The following is a 26740-nucleotide window of genomic DNA, read 5'->3' as shown; positions in this document are numbered from 1 at the left end:
AGATCAGTTTCTTACACTCTTTATTACCAACCTCATTAGACTTTATAATTCCTAATTTGCTTTCGCACTAGAAAGGCTGGTACATTTTTTCTCAAACTATTGTTACAAACAAACTTGGAACCAGATTAGAATTTGTATGGTTATGATTGTTTAGGATCAAAGTGATTTCTCAACTCATCATGTTTAGTATTTATGATAAACAAACTCGTGATTGATTATTATCTAGCGAGTTGAAGTTTGTTTGGGAAAAGTTTATGAGTTGTTATGATTTCATCAAGTAAGATTGTTCCTTGTTTTCAAACTCTTGGTTTTGATTATTGATTTTCTATTTTCTTGTATGAGCTGTTAGAAGCGTGTAGATGTGACATGATTGTAAACGTATTTAAAAAGTTACATGAATTAATGATTTTATTGGTTTTGATATTTTTAGATTTTGTTTCTTATAATAAAGGCTGAAAGGAGTATTATTCTATAGGGTATTTTCCTTTACCTATAATGAAAAACTATGAAACAAATAAAAATAAGTAAAATTTGGTGAAAAATTATTTATGGTTGTGACCAGAATTACTCCTTTACCTATTGAGTTAGTTAGATAATTTATCTACAGTTCTCTTATCTTAGGATGGCATTTTTGCAACCATGTAAGTGCTAAAAACTATTTATTTGCAGAACTTGACTTTTTTTTAGTATATGAAGCTGTCAAATGGTTTTTTTTATTTTTTATTTATTTATTTCTTCTATGCGAGAAGAAAAATTATGGCTAAAACTTAAAAAAAAAAAAAAAAAAAATATGTTAAGTTACTCTTGGTTTCCCTATAACCAACCTTGTTATGGTTCAAAATAAATGTTCGTTACATGGAAAACAGAAAAAAAAAAAAATGTTTCTAAAATATCAAGTATGTTTGGTTGGTAACATAAGTGATGTAAGAGCCTCTAAGCCATTTTCCTCATCATTTTAAAATTTTCTTCTTTACTTCATACATAATTTTTCATTCCCTTTCATTAACACTTCTATTTTCTTATTTTACATGGTAGGAGAAACTTTTCCTTACAAGGCTTGGATGAATTGAGAATCAATATCCTCTCAATGAATCTCTCAATTTTGAGAAAACCTTTATAATGAAAATAAATAAGTGAGTTTGTTGCTTCTAGAAAATGTTAAACAAATAGTTGCTGTTGCTACTGCTAAATAAATAAGTCTTATAACCTAGTGACTATGGTGAATCTTCCCTTCCCTTGCAAGACTATACCAGCTGAAGTAGCGTGGTGGTTATATGATACTCCTTCAAGTAGCATTTCTATTTAATCAATTATTTACTTATATATTAAAATTTTACTAATTATGAAGTTTAGTCATTGATGTATATATATTTAATCCAGAGCATGCAACATATTATTTTAGATCTCTCTACATATCTTTTCGAGGATATTTGATGGTATTTATAATGGATAAGATGTTTTCCTAAGAAAAAATGGATAAGATGTGGTTCTCGTCTCGCATGCTTACCATAGTGAGCGTTGCGATAATCACTACTAAAAAATTCACTTTCTGTTAGTGACGGAGCTAGGAATTTCATCGAGTCTGGGTAAAATTTTGACCGTAAATTTACATGTGACATAATATATAAATAGTCATAAATCGAATTAAAAGAGGTTCGTCATTTGTCGATAAAAGTACAATTTAAAATAAGAGAGATGTAACATAACCTGTCAATAGTGTGCTAAATAAAATTAGGAGCAGTGGCGGAGCCAGAAAAAAATGTCAGGGTGGGTCACTAAAATTAACTTTGAAAAATTGTTTAAAGTCTCGCAAATTAGACCTATAATTGAATTATTTAAATTTTTCGGGTGGGCCACTACACCAATTTGCGAGAATTGGGATCAATCGAAACCTAAAACCGACATAAAATTGTATAAAATCTCGCAAAATAGACCTATAATTGAATTACTTAAATTTTGGGTGGGCCACTACACCACTTTGCAGGAATTTGGATCAACCAAAACATAAAACCGACACAAAATTGCATAAAATCTAACAAAATAGACTTATAATCGTTGATTTTTTAATTTTTTCGGGCTGGGGTCAAGGGCTCCGCCACTGATTAGGAGGTAGTGTGCTAAATAAAATTAAGAGGTAAATGCCCTTTTCGAGACCTCTTTGAGGTAAATGTTCGAATAATGCATGTTTGCAAGAGCGTATGCACAAAAATTCGCATCACAATAAAAAGGAAAAATCTTCACTTCCTACTCCAAAAGCAAGCAATCGATGAATCCTTGAATGAGACACCAACCAACAATACTTCCATCCTTAGTTATCTGCAGGGTCCGCACCACTACACTTGAATCAGCGTGCAACTCAACCTTTGCAAAACCCAAGTTATCGGAAAAGCCAATAATCCACTTCCCTTCATCATTTTGAAACAACCATCCACTTCCAGCTGGAATATCTCTTTTACTAGACCCATTTGTATTCAACCGAATCCAACCATCCTCTAGTTTATTCTACATAACAACAACTTCTGCTCGATGCTTAGTATGCCCACCCACATCACTATTATCTGCATGCTTATATTGCTGCACCCAACCCATAATACTATGTTGTGGATGGTTGGGGCGAACTCGAGCATCGACCATGCACTTCTCTATTGCACCACATCCACAGAAAATGTCAACTATTTTCCCGCACACAACTCCGACTATCCACTCCGTCCTTTCCAAGCTTATGATAATGGTTCATATGTACCCCTCCTTGCAATTTCTCAGCATAGAAGTTCACATGCACTTCAATTTTCAATAAATTGTACCAAACGCTTTTCGCTAGCAGACATTTACGTAGAAGTTTTTACCACACATTTATTTATTGAATATTATTTTATATTTTTTTTATGATAAATGCAATATATACTTAAAAAAATGATAAAAGCAACTTAGTTTTTTTTTTTCCTTTGTAACAATTAAGTTGTAAAGAAGAATGCATTAAAAAAAAACAAAGTTTTTCGTTTGGAGGCCCAGGCAACTCGTTTGTTCGCCATTAAACATGACAAAGTTTTAGACTAGATCACTTAATTTGACTCGGTTCATTTAATCCCATTTAAAAAGGGCTTAGACGGAACGATCATAAGCTGGACGGGCTGACCCGCTTTGCCATCCTTAAAATTTTAAAGATTTTACAATACAACCACTGCTTTATATATGGGTGAAATATCCAAACTGCCCATGTATTGTATTCATATAAAATATTTTGTGTTGAGTTAGCATTTCTCTTTCCAATCATACAGTTATTCTCCAAGTTAACTATGACATGTTACGGTCCAATCTAAATGCATTGGGTACATATTGATGACGATGACAATTAATTACTTTGAAAATTATGAACATGTGGAAAAAAAACATGTTTAAATTGTACAATCTAGAAAAATCCTGTCCGACAGTGTGTGTACTCAGGAGAAAGTAAATTTGACAAAAAGAATAATAATATTGAGGGCTTAAGACAACATAGGTAAATGTCATGTTTTAAGAAATATAATTAATTTTGTATGGAAAAAATATATTCTGAGTTTTATTACAAAATTGTCATTAATAAATCGTATTAGATAGATAAATTAAAGATTTAAAAGAATAAAGAGTAATAAATATAGTTAAGAGTATAACATAAAAAGTAATACTAATGTTTTATTAGTATCGTAAAACAACTTGGAACAAATTTTTTTCTTCAAAGTGACATATAATTAGTAAATGTTCTTTGAACCTAAAATTTTCTAATTTCAGACATCATTTTCACACTTAATTATTTTTGTTGATTAGCCTATTGACTGGAGTTTTACCATAAATAAATGAGGAATCTAAAATTTAAATTCTAACATATGCATATTGCAATGCATTTTTAATATAATAATGTCTCTGTTTCGTAATAATTGCCTTTTTAGTAATTAATTAAGCTTACTTATTCAATTAAGACACGCAAACTGTTTTTGAACAGTAATATTTGATTATTTCCGATTCATGTGTTTGTTACATTTCCTGAGTGGGGACATACATCTATAGTATATGTATGCACATAGATTAAATCTTGACTTGTGTACTACTATATGTTTTTTCTTGAGTCTTTCCTATGTCATTTTCCTCCTTTATATTTATTATTTATGTCTCAATCTCATTATACCTTAATACCATCATTGACCCAAAGACTTTACTTTAATTTTTTCCTTTATTATTTATTTTAATATATAAAGTTTAGATAAGTTGAATTTAAAGATGAAAAAAAAAAGTGTAAGAACATATATTAGCGGATAAAATCCTAAAAGAATATGAGGAATTTAGCTTAATAGGAGCCTATAAGTAAATCCCCAAAAAAAAGAGCCTATAAGTAAAATAAACGAATATTTTAGTTACTTGTAAGTTAATGGAATGCTAACTGAATTTTTTAATGATTTAATTGCATTTTTGATCTCTTATATTTATTTTATGGGTCCTGCTAATCGGTGCCCCCGGAGCACGGGTTAAGCATACCATAAAAGGGAATTATTACCATAAAAGGAAACTGTTTTTGACTTTATTATAAATTAATTACATAATTTCAATACATTAACTACTATATAATTTCCTTTTTCATATCCTTAACTAGTGCCCCGGAGGCACCAGTTAGCATTTCCCTTATTTTATGTTTTAAGTTTGTTGTTTTAAAAGTTTTGAGTTAATCAAAAACATTACTCACAGTTGAAAAAGTTAATACCTTCAATTATAAGCAATTTATACACATAAAAGACTAAACACACAATTAAGTCTTTCCTAATTTATACTTAATTTTACGCTTTAATACTTTTTTTATGCTGTCAAAAGGGGAAGACTCAAATTTTACTTAATTAAAAAAGTAGTACTTTCTTTTAGTGCATTCTCTTTGACAAAGTTTATTTTTTTTAGTGCATTTAAAATTAGAGGAGTGTTATTTGAACAACCAATTTGATGACAACTTATTTGACAACCATAACTTACAAAGAAAAAAGTAGTATTGTCACGGAAACCATAACAATAGGGAAATAAAGTTAAAAATAATGTGAGTATGAGAGAGAAAATTATCACACAAAAGTTGTACTAAATGAATGTTCAAATATCATTTCTTTTAAAATTAACATTGATACTTGCAGATATCTTCAAATACTCGCGGATACCTCAAGATCTGCTGAATACCTGTATTGTAAAAATCCAAAAAGGCATGGGACGGACACGAATATCATTTTTTATCCAACGAGACAATTAGCAGATGATTACTATTTATGTCATCCCTAGTCGTGTCTTAAATGCCAAACACATGCTATATATATTGAGACAGTCTACCTCTAAGTTATTGATATATATCTGAACTTCTCCTTATTAAATAATTAAGATGAGCACTTCTTCTCAATTTCTCTTCCTTTCGTTCAGTGTCATTTGGTTTATATCTCTAACAGCTTTTGGAGCAACTACTATTCACCCTGATGAAAGTATGATATGTATTTCTTTGATCTTTCTTTTCTGAAAGTTTTTTCAGTACTTAATAGCTGATAGCTCTCAATTGTATGTATATTTAGAGAAAGCTCTTGAAGATATAGCTGAATCACTTGGTAAGAAAGATTGGAACTTCGACATCGATCCTTGCAGCAACCAACCTATCTGGTTTACAGATGTATCAAACAATGTCACCTGCAACTGCTCTGTTGCCGGTGACAACTTCTGCCATGTTGTTTCAATGTAAGTCTCTCCTTGGAAGTTATACACCCTTTGCTATCAGCACTTCTAATCAAGTATTTACATTTGTATAGAGGTAGTAATTGACATTGTATATGTGTGTATACACGATTTAGATTGGTTACTTATGTAACAAACTTATATGTGTGAATATTCAGAAGTTTGAAAGACCAAGATCTCCCCGGCACTCTCCCACCGGAACTGAACAGGTTGCGTTACCTTCAAATTATGTATGTATTTCTCAAACTTTTCCTCAAATATCTAAAACAACATTATGACTGAACTTGTTTTATCTTTTCAATCACATTTATCTATATATTATTTTGCATGACAAACTTCTTCTCTTCCTTACAGTGACCTCACTCGCAACTACTTGAATGGTACAATTCCTAAAGAATGGGGTTCCATGAAGAATATTATCAAAATGTATGATTTGCTCTTATTTTTCTTTAATTTTTTGACTTTTAATCGTTGATTGTTTGATATATTATATGCTTGACATATAAGTCTTATTTTAAATTCATTACAAGACTTTTGTATTCATTTTCTAATAGACTTGTAGAGTAATTACATGCACCATTAAGCTAATGACAACATGTTTGTTTCTTAATCATAGCTCTCTCATTGGAAATCGATTAACGGGTTCAATACCAGTGGAGATTGCAAACATATCTACTCTCCAAGTCTTGTAAGTTTCTCATTATCCACCTTAATTATCATAAATAATCCATTTATAAGTTTATAAACATGTATGTGTTGAACTCAAAGAGTTTCATTTGAATGTTAACTTTGTAATGGATAGGGAGTTATGGAACAATCAATTGTCTGGAAATCTTCCTCATGAGCTTGGATATCTAACCCAAATTCAAACACTGTAAGTACTTCATTTTGATTTCGGTTGATGTTCTCCCTGAAATATGAAAGTTTAATGTTTAATTAGGATCATAATTTACTGTTTTGTTTTACAATTATATATAGGCGATTTTCCTCTAATAATTTTACTGGAGAACTACCTGCGACATTCGCCAAGCTCACTACATTGCAAGATTTGTAAGCTTCAAATTTTTATTGTGATGCCTAGTAAAGACCAATGACTACATTAAAAATATTTTTGATGATGCTTCGAATTTTCATATCCTCTTGCAATTCAGTAAAATTTCGGACAACCAATTCTCTGGAAAGATTCCTGATTATATTCAGAACTGGACAAGCATCAAAACACTGTACGCACTTTCCTTTTTATTTTGATTTTTCCTTAAGTTAATTTTTTTTTTATTGCTTGAATTTTGAGACGAATTATCAACGCCAGAATGATTCAAGGAAGTGGATTAAGTGGGCCGGTTCCTCCTGGAATTTCACTTTTGACAAACTTAGTTGACTTGTATGTATGATAATTTTATATTTTATACTTATAATTTATAAACAAGGGTTGAAATTTAACTTTCATTTTAATTATGTTTACTTACCTTTGGTTCAAATGTGATATTCAGGAGAATCAGTGATTTAAATGGATCTGAATATGCACCTTTGCCACAACTTAATAATATGACATTGTTAAAAACTCTGTGAGTTCATTCCTCTGCTTTTTTCAGAAATAGAAAAGAAAAAAAAAGCAGCAATAGAAGTACTCATAACATATCATTGTCTAACTTATTGTTTCACAGGATTCTAAGGAATTGTCATATCAACGGAACATTACCGATATATCTTGGAAATATGAAAACTTTACAACACTTGTAATTCCCTATTTTTGTGGCAGGGATGTTTTTTTAGAAGAAATATTCTTTGTTGCTTTTTAACTCATTCTCAATATGATATCTCTTTCAGAGACCTCAGCTTTAACAAATTAAGTGGAACGATTCCGAGTACCTTTACCACCAAAAACAAAATGAAATACATGTATGAAATTCATCCTAGTTTCTTAATGCGAATTTTTTTTTTTTTTCGCTTATGTTTTTAATCACATAAGAGAAACCATATTGAGAGAAACTATCATGAATGATCTAGAGATTAATGAGTTGGATAAAAATACGGTTTTTGATAAGCACTATAATGTCGTTTGATTCATATAGCCAACCCGACTAGGTAGAATTATAAGGTTTGGTTGTTGTTGTTGATGTTGTTAATCACCATATATATTGGCTTCTTTACACCGACAACTCTAGTTTCAATTATTCTGATGTAGGACAGCTAAATAATCCTATTTAGATTCATGAGGATTAAACTCAACATAAATTCATGAATAAATGTCAACCTAATGGAGCTTAAATAGTCCAGACCAAATTTGCACCCCCTGAGTCAGGGTCCTGGCTCTGCTACTGATTTCATTTCAAAAGTGATTTTTGTGAGAGTGTGGTGTTAGCACTCTTCTTCTGCTAAGTTAAAGAATTGTTTTCTTATTTCATTGATCTTGGTCATTGTCTAAGAATTCAAACACATTTCTTAGAAAGGTCGGTTGAGACAGTTATATAACTCAATCAATTCAATCCTTCATAAAGAAGAAGAAATAAATGGGTGGTTAAAGCTGGCTTGCTTATTCTTATTCATGAAGCATTGTATATTAATATCATGATATTCTTTTTTGGTAGATTTTTAACCGGAAACCTTCTCACTGGACAAGTGCCTTATTGGAGAAAAATTGTTTACGTGTGAGTTATCTTTCCCATACTACTTATGATTCCTTGGATTGAACAACGTGCTTCATTTATCTGCCAAAAATACTATAGAACTTGTTTTTATTAAAGCTTCTATGTAATTATCTGCAAATAATATCTAAAGCATTGCCGCTTTTTACAGAAGTAATACCGTTTAATCCTTTGTTATTGTTCGCCTGACGAACTTTAGTGCTAGGACCATAATCATTAGTTTAGTTTCCTTTAGATCATAAGTTCATAACCCCCTTATTCGCTCCTTCTCTTCTGAGTGTTGTTCTATTATTAGGCCTCGCTGTTTACTACAGGTGTTTCATTCACAACTATCGTAAGATTGCTAGACTTTTGGATGACTTATTAAAGAAAGGGAATTTTCAATGGACCTCAGCCAACACTGCAGCTTTTGGCTATGTCATACTTTAACCACACAAGTGAAAGAGACACCACACTTATTCCCAAAACCTTAAGGCAATGGGTTTATGGGTCCTTTCACTTATAAGGTGCTCAACCTCCATTTTTCTAACCGATGTCAGACTTCTAACTCACACTTGCTACACAACAAGTTAAAATTTCATTTGGAAAAGGCTCAAGCTCAAATGAACAAATGTGTTAATCGTCACAAGATACCATCAAATATAAAACTGGGGGATTCGGTTCATCGAAAAATTTACACTCACGGACAAGTTTCTATGCCTACCAGGCTACATCCTAAACTATCAGCCTGTTATCATGACCCCTACTTGTTTTGAGATAAATTGATGCAGTAGCTTTCCAACTTCAATTATAAAAAATGCCTCCAGCCATCCGGCTTCCCATGCATCTCAATTGAAGTTGCTTGTGGCAAACAAGACACTGGAAGCAGTGTTACCATCAGATTTGGGACGAACACAGTCCAACCATATTTCCCAGCCGCATATTAGTACCCGCTTAAGGCGGCAACTTGGGAGGATGTGTCTCCACCATCCAAAATCCATTCCCTAGTTTCAACCTCGAGCACAATGTTGATTTTGGAGAGGGTGGTATTGTTGAACAAGATATCACTTTCCCTAATGAAGGACTAAAAGGGTTAAGTGTTAACTACAAGAATTTTTTTATAAAATAGAGTTATGCTATGCCTTTGTTACTTAGTTGTGTGGCTGTTTGTGTAAAGAGATCTGGTTAAGTTTGTTAGGGTTGTTAGTTAGTTAGTTTACCTCTTTTTGATTTCTGATTTAAGAATTCTACAAATGGGAATTCCCTAACTCAGTTTATGTATCTTTTATCATTCTTAGTGATTGAGAATGGTTTACCCAGTATGAAGATATTAGTATCTCTTTGTACATATTCTTAATCAAATTTTTTAACATGTATATAGAGATCTTTCATACAATAACTTCAACATCAGTACTCAAAGGAGTCACATATGCCAAGATGAAAAAGTGTAAGAATCCTTGTATTTGTGTGCACTTGTTTGTAAACTTAGGAACCTTTCTGAGACACCAACTTCTCTAATATGTCGCAGGAACTTGTTTTCTACTTCATGGACACGCAATGACATGTAAGTTTGGTATTATAAATACTAAAACATGTTTGAATATCTATTCAACACTTTCCATTTCCCTCTTATTATGTGATGAGTCATATAATACTAATCGTGCTAACTTATTCTATTCCTTCCGTCATTTTCTCAGAGGAACAGTTTCGTGTTTGAGAAAATGTCCTAAAAGTGAGTTTCTTCATGGCGACTTTCTGATAGACAACTAAGATCTTACTTTGCTTTTACATTTTAAAAAAAGAAAAAACACTTAGAGGTACAAAAGGTGACAGGAAACAAAGACAACCATGCTTATTTTTTATTGGCTTGAAATGAAAAGTGGTTAGTTTTCTTCTTGTTCCCTGAATCTACTTCGGGCACATTACAATCAAGCTTTGTATGAAAACTACAAGCAGCAATAAATCATGGCTAGTGTTTAACTAGCAACAAAACATGATAGCTAAAAACGGAGAGAATTTTTTCAAGGAACATATTTTTCTTTATTTAATTTTCTTAGTTTCCTTAATATTTCCAAAGTCACTCACATGATCTTATCAACCCAGCGTCTTACTCCCTTCATATAAATTGTGGTGGAAAGCAAGAAAGAGTCAACAAAACAAGTTATGATGATGATTCCGATTCTTCTGGAGCAGCTAAATTCCATGTCAGTCCAACAGGAACTTGGGCATTTAGCACTACTGGTATATTCATTGATGGTGATCAACTTGGAGAAATTGATTTCCCGCGAAATTACACCGCACTTACTATGGCGGACACTGAATTGTACATGGACGCACGTGGTTCTCCTATTTCTTTGACCTATTATGGGTTTTGTCTGGCAAAAGGAAGGTACACAGTAAATCTACATTTTGCTGAAATAATGTTCACGAACGATCAATCTTATGGTAGTCTTGGAAGGCGTGTATTCGATATCTACCTTCAGGTACATGCTTTAACAATTTCATTTCAATATTCTTGAGTATCACTTAAAATTTCAACATATGCAAAAGAGTAGGTTTTGAAAATGCTGATTATGGATGGCCTCTATCCGATTTGCGGGGCACGTGGCACACGGTCCCTCAAAAAAAAAAAAGTGATATGCCCGGTAAGGATGGATGGTGGCAATGGTAATGGCCTGGTGCTTCGGTTTTTTAAAACAAAATTCTACAATATTTGTATGGTTAACAGTTCACTTTTTTGACATTATTTATAAAATAAAATTCTAAAATATTTCTTAAACAAACTGACTATTAAAATAGTTGTAATCGTAATGAAGAAGTAAGGTTGTTATTGAAATCTTGCAGGGAAAGCGGATGCAAAAGGACTTCAATATTGCAGAAGAAGCAGGAGGAGTTGGTAAGAAAGTTATAAAACCATTCAAAGATGTTGTTGTTACTAGTAATAATACATTGGAGATCTGCTTGTATTGGGCGGGAAAAGGGACGCAGTATATCCCAAATAGTTCAGTATATGGTCCTCTTATATCAGCTATATCAGTAAAATCTGGTGGGTTATGCTTTGTACATGTCTAATCTTATAACATGAACTTCCGGTAATGATCTAACTTCAATCTCTTGTATAATAATCAAGTAGACTCTCCACACGGAAGCATATCCGCAGGAGCTGTGGTTGGAATTGTGGTTGCAGCAACAACTGTTATCATTCTAGTATTTGGTATACTTTGGTGGAATGGATGTTTTGGAAAGAAAAATTCTTTAACAAGAGGTAATCACAAAGAAACTACTTTCGTTGTCATTACTATATATCAAACGTTTTTCTGAAATACATGAATTACTCAAGCGATGAAAATAAACATGTCCACGTCGTGTAATAAAGTAGATTTGAGTACATACTTTTATTAGTATATAATGTTATGGGGCCTGAGAATAAGGAATTATATTCATAAGAAGAAAGTTGCAAGCTAACATCTAATGGATTGGCAATGCAGAGTATTCATGTGTAGTTTTCTTAGTTAATAAGAGATCTTTAATCTTTCATTTACTTCAATTAACAGAGATAAATAGTTTGGACCTACAGACGGGCTTATTTACCTTGAGACAAATCAAAGCAGCAACAAATAACTTCGATATTTCCAATAAGATTGGAGAAGGAGGATTTGGTCCTGTGTACAAGGTATTTTACATAATATAACAAATCCTCATGAGTGTTATGCATTTATTATAACATTCCTCAAAATGCAGGGATGTTTACCCAATGGGACATTGATAGCAGTGAAGCAACTTTCTTCTAAATCAAAGCAAGGGAATCGTGAGTTTCTAAACGAGATAGGAATGATTTCTGCTTTGCAACACCCTTATCTTGTTAAACTCTATGGTTGTTGTGTGGAGGGAGATCAATTGTTGCTGATATATGAATACATGGAAAACAATAGTCTTTCCCGTGCTTTATTTGGTAACTTTTCCTATATGGTCTACTCTGGTTGCTAATTATATGCTACTTCATATTTTTTAACTTAACACATAACTCTGTCGTATCATTCTCTGATTTTTGTTACATTGAAAAATAAAGGTCCGGAGGAATACCAAATAAAATTAGATTGGCCAATAAGGCAGAAGATTTGTGTTGGTATTGCAAGAGGTTTGGCATACCTTCATGAAGAATCAAGACTGAAGGTTGTTCACAGGGACATCAAGGCCACTAATGTTTTGCTTGATACGAGTCTCGACCCTAAGATATCAGATTTTGGTTTGGCCAAACTTGATGAGGAGGACAAAACTCACATTAGTACTAGAATTGCTGGAACCTAGTGAGTTACTATAATTCCTGCCTTCTTCGAGTTTATTGATATCTTTATAATAGTTTAATATCATGTCGTTTCGATTATGCAGTGGATACATGGCTCCTGAATATGCAATGCGTGGTTATTTGACAGACAAAGCAGATGTTTATAGTTTCGGAATTGTTGCTTTGGAAATTGTTAGTGGAAGGAGCAACACCATGTATCGGTCAAAGGAAGAAGCATTCTATCTTCTAGATTGGGTAATTTTTTTATGTTCTCCATTGATCATCTAAATTTGATTATCCATGACACTCACTAGAAATTTTAAAAGGATGTAATTGTAATCTCTCTTGAAGAGTAATTTTTCAATACATTTCATTCACCGTAAATTTCTAACATCATGCACGCAGAATCTAAGTGACATTCTAGTGACTACATTTTATTTTTTAGTTATTTAATATAAATATGACCTATTTCGTACTTTGCCTATTGTAAACGACTTGGGTTTTAAATCAAACTATTCCGTTTCTTTCTTTTTACAGGCAGAGTTGTTGAAAGAGAGAGGTGACCTAATGGAGCTAGTTGATAGCAGATTAGGTTCAGATTTCAACAAAAAGGAAGCTATGGTGATGATAAATGTGGCTCTCCTATGCACCAATGACACTTCAAACCTTAGGCCGTCTATGTCATCAGTGGTAAGTATGCTTGAAGGAAGGACTGTGGTTCCAGAATTTGTTTCAGATTCAAGTGAAGTAATGGATGAACAGAAACTTGAAGTAATGAGGCAGTATTACTCTCAAATGGAAAAAAATAAGGTATGTAAGTCACAAAGTCGGAGTTTATCAAGTGATGATCAATGTACTGCTTCATCTTCGTCAGCTGTAGACCTTTATCCGGTCCAACTTGATTCTTCCTAATGGGATGAAAAAAATTAAGAGCACGTTAATTCTCTTATTAATAAACATCGTGATAGGAGGAGGTCTAGAGGTTCAAAATGACTAGTATAATGTTGTTAAGCAGCAATTATGCAGTATAATAAAGAGAGTGCTTTTTAGATGATTTTGAAGAGGTCTAGTTATATGTTTGAATAAAAAAAATACTGACTCCAGTGTTTTAATGAGCTATCTTTCATTCATTCTAAGTATCATTGTTCATCCAATATCCATTATGTCGAACGCAGACTGAAAATCTATGTTGGACAAAATCATGAAGATACCATGTAAATCTGTAAAGGGTTCTCAAAATTGGGAATATGAAATATGGATAATTTCAAATTGATTATTCATTCAAAGGTAAAATTGATAGATGTGAACCCAACTAGAGTTGATATTCTTAATACATAAAGAGAAAAATAATGGATGAAGACTAAGTCTAAGACTTCATTATTTTTCTTCATACCACTATTGATCCTCATTTCACTATTTATGCACAACTCAAGGTTCATTGATTTTAGGATGATTAGCCACGTGTCCATTTATATCAACCCCAATTATGTTATGCTAAGTGTATTTCCACATATGCTACTTTGAATCATAACATTACTTCCCCCATTAAAATCAACCTTGTCCATTAAAATTGTCAATTATACGATGTTAGTGTTATTATTGTATTCCCTACACATAAATGGCAAAATCTTGTATTCTTTCAGTTTTCCATGTGTTCTATTTTGCAATGAATTTCATCACCAAATCTTAATAATCTTTTGTATTCTGACATAAGAAAATGGCTGCCCAAAGTTTTTTTTCATTCTTTATGCCTACAGTATTAAAATATGAACAAAAGGGGCATCCCATAAACAAAAAAAAAAAAAGGAAATATGAATAAAATCATGAGTGGAATTACAGAAAAAAACGTTTTCCAGCCCAACAAGTTCGGGTTTACACGACTTATGCAAATATTAATTTTATGTTGTCTAAAAATATACTTCTACCTTCTTAACAATTTATATCATCCGAAAATATACTACAAATTTATTAAAGGTTTTTGAGCAACGATGACATGGTGAAAAATAACGTTTGAAATGAAACTATGAATCCAAGCCAGGCCAAACATTGTCTTTTTTATTTTGTTACAAAGCTAAAGCAGATAAAAGGTATAACAACAAAACAAAAGAGAGAAAATCTACGCTATATTGAACCAAGTTCCCATAGAGACTTCTGAAAACCATAATATGGTGTTGCGATGTTTTGGGAAAGCGATATTGTCATCTCTGTTGTGACCTTTGGATAGATCTCATCTTGTTTCAGAAGTGACGCATGAACTAGGCTGTGAACATTGCATTCAAAAGAAAAATTGGGAAAATCGAATGATTTGGATGTATCAATACTCTCCTTCGTATCTGCGTCAAGTAGATTTGTAGTCCCGGGATTGAAATCAATTGAAGGAGGAACTGTTGTGACGATTAAATTCTTCACCTGGACAGATTCACCGGTGACAGAATGTTCCTTAATTGGTTAAGCAGATGCAACAACTTCGTCTGAAGTCGGAAGTGCTTCGCTCGTCTCTGTAGCGTTGATCTCCTCTAGCAACAGCTTGAGAATCCTGGCACAGGACTCTCGTATTTCTTGTGGATAATCATACATACGCAAGTTTTGTTAACGGTTCGAGTCAGCCATGGAATCAAGATCCCCAACAACAGGCGAAAAAGAATGTTCATCAACGCTATCACCTTGCTGCAACTGTTGTGGTTCAAACTCCAAATGTCACCAATGTCACAAATTCTATGTCACCCAAGTGCTACCCAAATCTTCTTCATCATCTGGTGTTCAAATAATATGCATTACTTATAGTTAACTTATAAATCTCAATTAACGGGTGGTTCATCTTAAATCTTAAAGGACACAAATATGAATGTATGATGTTATAAATTTATATATAATAAGATTACTTACTTTAATATGAGTTTGAACTAATGATTTCAAAGGACAATTTTATGTTTTATCTTTATTCGAAAATTCACTGAGATAGTATATCTTTTCCCATTTTATTGTTTCTTTTTCAGGTATCAATACACATTGAAGGAATGTGAGGTACAAGTACTCAATAGTTGTTCAATAAGTCAGGTCGAAGCTGGATCACAAGGAGTCTAGAGTTTGGATTTTCATATTGTATCTTTCACTTTTCAACTATTTTCTAAATATTTGTCAAGTTTCATGTAAAGTTTATAGACGATTCTCCAAAGTCTTTCAAGTGTTTTATGTTTTTGACAAGATTTTCCTCCAATATAATTATGAGATATTATAGTCCAACCTTGATGCATTGGAAACATGATGAAAATGATGAGTTTCAAAATTATAAACATGCGCAAAAAAAAAAGATCAAACAGTACATTCCGAAAAAAAAGATCAAACAGTACGTTCAGAGTTCATGATTGAAGAAGAGCGGGCGTGAAGTTTCCGGTGGTGAGTGGCTGAGCTTCGCGGTGGTGGAGTCCTCACAACGGAAGTGTTGAACAAACAAATCTCAGCCATAAATAAAGAATTGGATCAAACGGATAATATCGATAGAAGAACTCTTACTGATATCAAAGAGAGTCAATCTGTTCAGAATTAACAGCTGGAATATTTTGTTTCTATTGTTTTTATTTTTCACATTATTAAGGAGATATTATAGGGATTTGATAGGAACAACAATTAGTATTTTGCACGCTCCACCTTTCTCTATATATAAGAATTGTATTTCCACTTTTCAATTTCAATGAGAATAATTTCCATTCACATATTTCTATTCTTCTTTATATGAATTTTACCTTTCTTAACAGGAAGATTGAAGCTGATTTGATTATATGGAAGGATTTTCATAGTAAAGTAAATGATATTAGTTCTAAGATTTAAGGTTCAAAGTAAGTAATTATTTTGAGATTGATCTTACTTCAATTGAAACAGTCATGCTGTTTTGGAATATCATTGCTTATTGCCGTTTATGGTTTGTCATTATTTCTAGGTTGGACATTACATCTATAGTAAACGTGCACAATAATTTAAAGCTTGACTTGTACTATAAGCTTTTTCTGATTCTTCTCCTGATCTTTCCGATGTCATTTTCCTCCTTTTAATATGTATTGTTGTTTGAAAATAAAATGTTTAGGTGAGTTTGGTCTAGAGATGACAAAAATCTCGTACACACAGGTATCGAAGGATACAATCAGGCATGGGCACGGAACGAGTAACGTGCCCGTGGCTAAAGTAACCACATATTTTAGGGTTAATAATGTTTTACCTTCTGTGATTCCGTCCTTGTAATTTGAAGATTATTTGGTTTTGGACCTTCATGGCATCATATTACAAAATTTATAGTACTTTCGCCTCCTGTAATTTGAGCAAATTTTGGTTTAACCCCTGCCATATCATCGATTTTGTACGGTCAAAATTCATGAAAGTTCAAAACAAAAGAATCTTCAAACTTCAAGGATGGAATCTAAAAAAAATATTTCAGAGGTAAATTGAAAATGACCTATATTACACGGGTAAAACACTATTAACCCAATATTTTAACTACCTCTCAATTAAATGATGTAGAGTCGGAGGTAATGATATATGTATTTGTTAGTAATAGTAAAATTACAAACGTATCTTATCTTAGCTTATTACTTAAACAGCAAACTCTTCCCCATGTGAAAGAAATGCTAACCTAATTTCCTAATTTTGATTTATTGTTTGATTAGTAATTATGTAGTCAAAGTGAGACTGCATTGTATCAACAATTTTCTGTGTTAATACTTTCTTGTGTAGTCAAAAGAGGAGAAACAAAGTCCTAAAGTAATATGACTGAAGGTTTTCGATTTCATACACTATTTTCGCATAATAATAATTTCAAGAAATAAATTGACAAGACCCTACAATTTCAAGGGCCAAATTGGTGATTTGCGTTTACATTTATTAATGACTTCCTTAGCCTCTTAAATTCCAAATGCATGCTATATATATTGAGACTAGAGATCTCTACCCCTAAATTATTGATATATCTGAACTCTCTCTTTTCCTTGATAGTTTTAAGATGAATACTTCCTCTCATTTTTTCTTCCTTTCCCTCATTCTCATTTGGTTCATATCTTTAACTGTTTTTGGATCTAATACTATTCACCCCGACGAAAGTATGATATATCTTTCTTAAGAAATTTCTTTGATTTTTCTTTTCTAGTCTTTTTGTCTCACACACACACACACTAGCGTGAAGTGTAGAATATTTTTCAGTATTGAATTAGCTGATAGCTCTCAATTGTATATTTAGAGAAAGCTCTTGAAAGTATAGCCAAATCACTTGGGAAGAAGGATTGGAACTTCGACATTGATCCATGCAGCAACAAACCTAACTGGTCTACAAATACAGCGAACAAAGTTGCCTGTAACTGCTCTGTAGCCGGTGACAACTTTTGCCATGTTGTTGAAATGTAAGTCTCTTTTCTGCGGAACCGGCTCTTTTACTAAAATCAGTTTTAAACACTCTGCAGAATAGGAGCTTGTTGCAAGAATTTACAAATTTATTTTGCTTATTGGTTACGTATAACTTTTTCATGGAAAAATGATTATACAGAAGTTTGAAAGAGCAAAATCTCCCCGGCACTCTCCCACCGGAACTGAACAGGTTGCGTTACCTTCAAATTATGTATGTATCTCCCAAGCTTTCTCCCCCATCCAAATTAACAATGCTATTGAACTAGTTATATGTCTCCAATCACATGTATATATTATTTTGCTTGACAAACTTCTTCTCTTCCTTTATTACAGTGACCTCACTCGCAACTACCTTGGTGGTACAATTCCTAAAGAATGGGGCTCCATGATGAATATTAATAAAATGTTTGGATTGTCTCCTATTTTTCTTATTTTTTAATCATTGATTGTTTGATGTATTATATGCTTGACATATGGGTCTAATTTTACATTCTTTGTAAGACTTTTGCATTCATCTTCTAATAGACATGTAGTAATTACATGCACCAATAAGCTAATGAAAACATGTCTCTTAATCATCATAGTTCTCTCATTGGAAATCGATTAACGGGTTCAATACCAGTTGAGATTGCAAACATAACTACTCTCCAAGACTTGTAAGTTTCTCATTACCCACTTTATCAGAAAAACATCCATTTGTGTTCAATTCAAAGAGTTTCAGTTGAACTTAACTTTAACTTAAAATGGATAGGGAGTTATGGAACAATCAACTGTCTGGAAATCTTCCTCCTGAGCTTGGGTATCTAAGCCAAATTCGAAGACTGTAAGAACTTTATTTACCCCCCTTTAGTTGATGTTCGCCCCGAAATATGAAAGCTCGATGTTTAAAATCCACTTCAATATTGTTCACTACTAAGTATCATAGTTTACTGCCTTGATTTTCAATTATATATATAGGCAAATTTCATCTAACAATTTTACTGGCGAACTACCTGCGACATTGGCAAAGCTGACTACATTGATAGATTTGTAAGCTTCAAATTTTCATAGTCATGTTTAGTGAATACTGATGCCTAAATTAAAAATATTATTCATAATGCTTCGCATTTTCATGTCCTCACTTAATGCAGCAAAATTTCGGACAATCAATTCTCTGGAAAGATACCTGATTTTATTCAGAACTGGACAAATATCAGTGAGCTGTATGCATTCTCCTTTTCTATTTTAACTTTTCATCGTATTTACTCCTTTGTATTGCCGGCTTTTTAAAAAGAATTTTCAATGGTTACTTTATTCTTGACAGAGTGATTCAAGGAAGTGGATTAAGTGGGCCAATCCCTTCTGGAATTTCACTTTTGCGAAACTTAACAGACTTGTATGTATGACATTTTATATTAAAGATAAAGCAAGTATTGAAATTTAACTTTTATTTTAATTATGTTTACTTAGCTTTGATTCAAATGTGATATTCAGGAGAATTAGTGATTTGAAGGGATCTGATCATGCACCTTTGCCACAACTTAACAACATGACATTGTTAGAAACTCTGTGAGTTTATTCCTCTGCCTCTCTCAGTAATAGAAATGAAAGAAAGAAAAAAAACCAAGACAGGCACTCATAAAATGTCGCTGTCTATCTTATTGGTTCACAGGATTCTGAGGAATTGCAATATCAACGGAACACTACCGGAATATCTTGGGAATATGACAACATTAATTCGCTTGTAATTGCATATTTTCTACATTTTGCTTGACTACAAACAACCAAGCCTATTATGTTTTAACATGACAAATTTTCTTTGTATCTTGTTAACTAATTCTTAATATGATATCTTTGTTAGAGACGTCAGCTTTAACAACATAAGTGGAACAATTCCGAGTATCTATGCTACCAATAACAGTCTGAGATACATGTATGAAGCTCATTGTAGTTTCTTAGCATAAATTGTTGGCCGTATATGTTTAATCACATGTCTTTTTGGCTTCTTTACACCTACCATTGTAGTTTCAACTTTTAGTCTGATTTAGGATATATGAAAAATCCTACCTAGATTTAGAGAAAGAACGTGACAATATATGAAGTATCAGAGGGATGAGTTTAGGATTTTTTTTGTTATTTCATTGGTCTTAGTCGGTGTGTAAGAATTAAAAAAAAATTGTTGTATAGAAGGGTCCCTCAAGACCGTTACCTAAATCAATTCTATCTTTCATAGAGAAAATCCGATAAATGGGTGTCATTGAAGATGACATGCTTATATCCCATTAATATTTTGATATTCTTTTATGGTAGATTTTTAACTGGAAACAACCTCACTGGACTGGTGCCTTCATGGAGAAAGAACATTTACGTGTAAGTTACCTTTCAAATACTAATTATATGATTCCTTGAATTGAAAAATGTATCATGGAGTCTCTGATTGTATCATTATCATTATCATCATATATTCTGAATCAAACTATATGGCTTGTATATAGAGACCTTTCTTACAATAACTTCAACATCAGCCAAGAGAGTCAGATATGTCACGATGAAAAAGTGTAAGAATCCTGCATCTGTGTTCTTTTATTTGCAAATTTAATAACCTTTATGAGACACCGCCTGTTCTAATTTGTTGCAGGAATTTGTTTTCTACCTCATGGACAAACAATGACATGTAAGTTGGTCTTATAAAATACTAAACACAAGTATACCCTTTCCATTTCCCTCTTATCATGTATGAGTGTTATTATACTAATCATCCAACTGATTCTATTCCGTATATCATTTTCTCAGAGCAACAGTTTCGTGTTTGAGGAAATGTCGCAAACGTGAGTTTCTTCATTGTGACTTTTGTTCCCTGAATTTTCTATGGACACTACAATCAGGATCTGTGTGTGAAACATGATAGTTAGAAATAGAATGAGTAGAGAAAATTAATTTTTCAAGGAATATGTTTTTCTTTGATTGATTTTCGTAGTTTTCTTAATATTTCCAAATTCACTCACATGATTTGCTCAACCCAGCCGCATACTCCCTTTATATAAATTGTGGTGGAAAGCAAGAAACTGTCAACAAAACAAGTTATGATGATGATTCCGAGTCATCTGGACCAGCAAAATTCCATCTCAGCCCAACAGGAAATTGGGCATTTAGCACTACTGGTATATTCAATGAGCGTGATCAACTTGGAGTAACTTATTCCCCGTACAATATCACCACACTTACTATGACGGATGCTGAATTGTACACGACTGCACGTGGTTCTCCTATTTCTTTGACTTATTATGGTTTTTGCCTGGTAAATGGAAACTACACCATAAATCTGTATTTTGCTGAAATATTGTTCACTGACGATCAAACTTATGGTAGTCTTGGAAGGCGTGTATTTGATATATACCTTCAGGTACTTGGTGTTTCATAAGAATTTTATTTCGATAGTCACTTAATGTTTCATAAGAAAAAATTACGGCTATTAGTCAAGTTATCAGTAGGTTCCTGTAGGGATGTTGTCAAACTATATTTTTCCAAATACGTAAAATATCTCACTAAGACTCAATAGTCACTTTTTTGCCTTTATTTTTAAAATCACGTTCTACATTATCATCATGAAGCATTAAGGTTGTGATTGAAATGTTGCAGGGAAAGCTAGTACAAAAGGACTTCAATATTGCAGAAGAAGCAGGAGGGGTTGGTAAGAAAGTCATAAAACCGTTCAAAGATGTCGCTGTTACTAGTAATACCTTGGAGATCCGCTTGTATTGGGCGGGAAAAGGGACACAGTATCTCCCAAGGAGATCAGTATATGGTCCTCTTATATCGGCTATATCAGTAGAATCTGGTGGGTTTTGCTTTATACATTCCTAATTTTACAATATGATCTCCATGTAATGTTCTAACATTTAGAACTCTTGTATTATAATCAAACAGACTCGCCACCCGGAAGCATATCTGCAGGAGCTGTGGTTGGAATTGTGGTTGCAGCAACAACTGTTATCATTCTAGTATTTGGTATACTTTGGTGGAAAGGATGTTTTGGAAAGAAAAATTCTTTAACAAGAGGTAATCGCAAAGAACTACTTTTGTTGTCATTGCTATCAAACGTTTTTCTGAAATACATGAATTACTCAAGCGGTAAAAATAAACATGTCCACGTCGTGTAATATAGTAGATTTGAGTACATACTTTTATTAGTATATCATGCTACAGGGCCTGAGAATAAGGAATTATTGATAAGAAGAAAGTTGCAAGCTTACATCGAATGGATTGTCGATGCAGAGTGATCATGTGTAATTATTTTTAGTTTAAGAGATCTTTAATCTTTCATTTACTTTAATTAACAGAGCTAAATAGTTTGGACCTACAGACGAGCTTATTTACCTTGAGACAAATCAAAGCAGCGACAAATAACTTTGATATTTCCAATAAGATTGGCGAAGGTGGATTTGGTCCCGTGTACAAGGTATTTTGTATAATATAACAAATCCTCTTGATTCTCATGCTTTTATGAATTTTATATGTATTTTTCAGAAAAAAAAAAACATTTCTCAAAATGCAGGGATGTTTACCCAATGGGACATTGATAGCAGTCAAACAACTCTCTTCTAATTCAAGGCAAGGGAATCGCGAGTTTTTAAACGAGATAGGAATGATTTCTGCTTTGCAACATCCTTATCTTGTTAAACTCCACGGTTGTTGTGTGGAGGGAGATCAATTGTTGCTGATATATGAATACTTGGAAAACAATAGTCTAGCTCGTGCTTTATTTGGTAATTTTTCCTGTATGGTCTATTATTGTGATTTTTCACATTTTCTATCTTAGTACTTTGACTATGTAGTATCAATGTCTGATTTTTATTACATTCACAATGAAGGTCCAGAGGAACACCAAATAAGATTAGATTGGTCAACAAGAAAGAAAATATGTGTTGGTATTGCTAGAGGTTTGGCATACCTTCATGAAGAATCAAGACTTAAGGTTGTTCACAGGGACATCAAGGCCACTAATGTTTTGCTTGATGTAAATCTCAACCCAAAGATATCGGATTTTGGTTTGGCAAAGCTTGATGACGAGGACAAAACTCACATTAGCACTAGAATTGCTGGGACCTAGTGAGTAACTAGAATTATTTCCTTCTTGGAGTTTATTGAAAAGTACTCCAAAAAGTTGTAAAATTCAATTCAAATGATATTTTTATAATACTTTGATATCATGCTGTATACTGATATCAAGTTGTTTCAATGATATGCAGTGGATACATGGCTCCTGAATATGCAATGCATGGTTATTTGACAGACAAAGCAGATGTTTATAGTTTCGGAATTGTTGCTTTGGAAATTGTTAGTGGAAAGAGCAACATCATGTATCGGTCAATGGAGGAAGCATTCTATCTTCTGGAATGGGTAACTTTTTTATGTTCTCATTGAACATGTAATTTTGATTATCGATTTTACTTTCTACTTACACTTCATTTTTTGTCATACATATATTGTCGTTCTTTTTCATGTAATAACTCTAGACAAGAATAAAATCACGCGTCCCTTTTTGTAAGTAGAAGCAACTTTCTTCGTTGAAGTCTTACACTTCCCTAGAAGGATGGTTATGGGGATCGAAAAAGCATTCTATCTTGAAGAGTAACCGTACAATACATTTCATGGATATTGTCCATTTCTAAAATATTAATATCACGAAGAATCAAGTGACATAATGGTGAAATCAAATTGGTTTTTAGATATTTAGTATAAATTCGACTGATTTCGTTGTTTGAAGAATTTTCAAAAGTTGAATGTACCTATTGTAAATGACACAGGTTTCAAATCATACTATTGTTTCTTTGAACAGGCACATTTGTTGAAAGAGAGAGGTGACCTAATGGAGTTAGTTGATAGAAGATTAGGTTCAGATTTCAACAAAAAGGAAGCCATGGTGATGATCAATGTGGCTCTCCTATGTACCAATGTCACTTCAAACCTTAGGCCTTCAATGTCGTCCGTTGTAAGTATGCTTGAAGGAAGGACTGTTGTTCCAGAATTTGTTTCAGATTCAAATGAAGTAATGGATAAACAGAAGTTGGAAGTAATGAGGCAGTATTACTCTCAGATGGAAGAAATTGATGGGCAATGTACTACTTCTTCATCTCCACCAATTGATTCTTCCTAATGGGATGAAAAAAAATTAGTGTATTAGACCTCTTAGTAATAAACATCACGATACAAGGAGGCGTAGAGGTTCGAAATAACAGTTATGTTTTTAGGCAATTTTTGAATAAATAGGGAAACTGAATGGAAAGTAACAAGGCAATTATTTGCGAGTATATAAATTTCCCTTTGCTTTCTCTCCTATAATTTTAAAAACTAGATTTCCTGTTGTAATACAAGTTCTTGCCTCATTATCCAGAATTATTAAATAAAAGGTAGTATTTCAATTTAGTTTCCTAGTTATTATGATTACCGATTTTAACAACTAGTGTCAGAGCTGGTTGTCGTCGACTCCACTACAAGAAATACGTAATTTGCTACTATATTTTTGCTACAAATTGTGTTTCTGGTAAATCTCAAGCTAATTAACTGTCATTTGACCGTGATTTATAATATTAGTCTATTTTTACTATTTAACAATCCATTACAGTTTTAGCCCTTTCATTCAGAGACACAAATCTGTTCTACCAGAAACACTCTCGGAACTCATCTCGTTGACGCTCTTGATGTCAAAATCTCAATCTCCATAGCTCTTGTTTCACCATCAATTTCACGTTCTCACCATAGATCTACATCCTTCGATCTACAAATCTTTTTTACTCTTGTGTATCTCTGATTTTATTTGTTGTTTGCACAATTGAAGTTGTGTTATAGAATGTGGTAGATGGAAAATGTTGAGAATGAATAACCGAGATGTAGTATAGGATGGAGAGAAGGGGAAGTATGTATAGGTAACTACTGTATTTATGGAAGCTAAAGATAATGAAACTATTGTGTATAATTCTTGCTCTTCAATCTTGACCCTCAGTGTCCATACTCCCATGAAACTTTTAATAGAGTTAAGGGACCAAAACAAACCAAAAAGTAAGTTAAGGGACCAAAACGAAACTTTTAATAGTTAAGGGACCAAAACGAAATCAAAAAATAAGTTAGGGGACCAAAAGAATAATTAAGCCTAAAGTTTATGTCTGTCAATCACTATATTCTGAGCTGACATCTGCAGTAACTCAGTAAGAATCATGAAAAACCAGTTTTGTATATATAAACTTCTTGTTTTATCAGTAAACCAATATAAAAATTTGTATAAAATGACTCTAATTAATAACAACTCAAATATGTGACAACTGTAGTACCTATAACTCCAATAATATGTATTTCCTAGTTATTATGATTACCAATTTAGCTTCAATGATTTGGATTCCACACATAATCCACTATCTATGTTATCTTTTCAAAAAAATAAAAATGTTAAATTAGTATAAAACTTCATATTGTTTCCGTGGCTTGAATGCGTGACATTGAAGAGATTTTATATTCTCCAACCTTCATATTGTTAAATTGGTATAAACATTTTTTTGTTGATAATCTTCCTTCTTTAGTTGACTAAGGCTTTGTTTGCGAGTTTTGAGGGGAAGGAAAGGAAAGGCTAAGGAGGGGAAGGGAAGGGAGAAAGGAGGGAAAACCTTCCCCTTGTTTGGGAGTTAAAAAGCCAATAATAAAAGGAGATGGAGGGCTTATGTTATAATTTTACTATTTTACCCTTTTTCCTCTTAGAATCAAATACATTGTTATACTTCGTAATTTAACTTCTAATTTATTCAAAACAACTTATCTTATGAAAAACAAATTATTATGATCTTTTTTAAAAAACAACTTATTCAAAACAGCTTATTTATACAAAATAGCTTATTATGACATATTTTCAAAAAAACTGCTTAATACGATCTCTTTTTCAAAAACAACTTATCCAAAACAGCTTATTACAACCTCTTTTCAAAAAACAACTTGTTCAAAACAGCTTATTTATACAAAACAGCTTATTATGACATATTTTCAAAAAAACTGCTTAATACGATCTCTTTTTCAAAACCAACTTATCCAAAACAGCTTATGTATACAAAACAGCTTATTACAACCTCTTTTCAAAAAACAACTTGTTCAAAACAGCTTATTTATACAAAACAACTTAATACGATCTCTTTTTCAAAAACAGCTTATTCAAAACAGCTTATTTATACAAAACAGCTTATTACGATCTCATTTTCTAAAACCTCTTATTCAAAACAACTTATTTATACAAAACAGCTTATTACGACCTCATTTTCAAAAACAGCTTATTCAAAACAACTTATTTATGAAAAACAGCTTAATACGATCTCTTTTTCAAAAACATCTTATTCAAAACAGCTTATTTATATAAAACAGCTTATTACGACCTCATTTTCAAAAACCACTTATTCAAAACACCTTATTTATACAAAACAGCTTATTGCGACCTCATTTTCAAAAAAAGCTTATTCAAAACAACTTATTTATACAAAACAGCTTATTACGACCTCCTTTTCAAAAAATCGCTTATTCAAAACAACATATTTATAAAAAAGCTGCTTCTTACGACCTCATTTTCAACCGCTTAGTCAAAAATCGCTTAATACAGTATATTTTTCAAAAACAACTTATTCAAAACAACTTATTTATCCAAAAATCGCTTAATACTGGGTCGGGTCATCCACTTGTAGTTATGTAGGCTGAGAACTGTCTTCAC

General features: G+C 32.6%; 2 protein-coding genes across 2 annotated transcripts; both read left to right on the top strand.

The window, feature by feature from the left end:
* The first annotated feature begins 5281 nt into the window (after positions 1-5281).
* On the top strand, positions 5282-13787 carry LOC11411815 (probable leucine-rich repeat receptor-like serine/threonine-protein kinase At3g14840). The gene is made up of 24 exons (XM_039830686.1): positions 5282-5480; positions 5568-5727; positions 5883-5954; positions 6079-6150; positions 6341-6412; positions 6527-6598; positions 6703-6774; positions 6876-6947; positions 7034-7105; positions 7215-7289; positions 7389-7460; positions 7552-7623; positions 8313-8372; positions 9730-9795; positions 9877-9912; positions 10046-10080; positions 10452-10831; positions 11193-11394; positions 11482-11613; positions 11903-12021; positions 12090-12300; positions 12418-12655; positions 12738-12888; positions 13171-13787. The coding sequence occupies exons 1-24, from the start codon at positions 5384-5386 to the stop codon at positions 13543-13545; spliced, it is 2985 nt and encodes a 994-aa protein (XP_039686620.1). The 5' UTR covers positions 5282-5383; the 3' UTR covers positions 13546-13787.
* Positions 13788-16731: 2944 nt separating this feature from the next.
* Positions 16732-24235, top strand: LOC11411814 (probable leucine-rich repeat receptor-like serine/threonine-protein kinase At3g14840). The gene is made up of 24 exons (XM_039831090.1): positions 16732-16755; positions 17839-18017; positions 18161-18232; positions 18355-18426; positions 18606-18677; positions 18773-18844; positions 18979-19050; positions 19152-19223; positions 19325-19396; positions 19495-19569; positions 19673-19744; positions 19862-19933; positions 20311-20370; positions 20496-20558; positions 20639-20674; positions 20794-20828; positions 21024-21403; positions 21640-21838; positions 21928-22059; positions 22341-22459; positions 22556-22766; positions 22872-23109; positions 23250-23400; positions 23840-24235. The coding sequence occupies exons 1-24, from the start codon at positions 16732-16734 to the stop codon at positions 24155-24157; spliced, it is 2868 nt and encodes a 955-aa protein (XP_039687024.1). The 3' UTR covers positions 24158-24235.
* The last annotated feature ends 2505 nt before the right edge of the window (positions 24236-26740 follow it).

The sequence above is a fragment of the Medicago truncatula genome, chromosome 2, assembly GCF_003473485.1.
Source record: "Medicago truncatula cultivar Jemalong A17 chromosome 2, MtrunA17r5.0-ANR, whole genome shotgun sequence".
Lineage (NCBI taxonomy): Eukaryota > Viridiplantae > Streptophyta > Magnoliopsida > Fabales > Fabaceae > Medicago > Medicago truncatula.
This window is presented reverse-complemented; position numbering and strand designations above follow the sequence as displayed.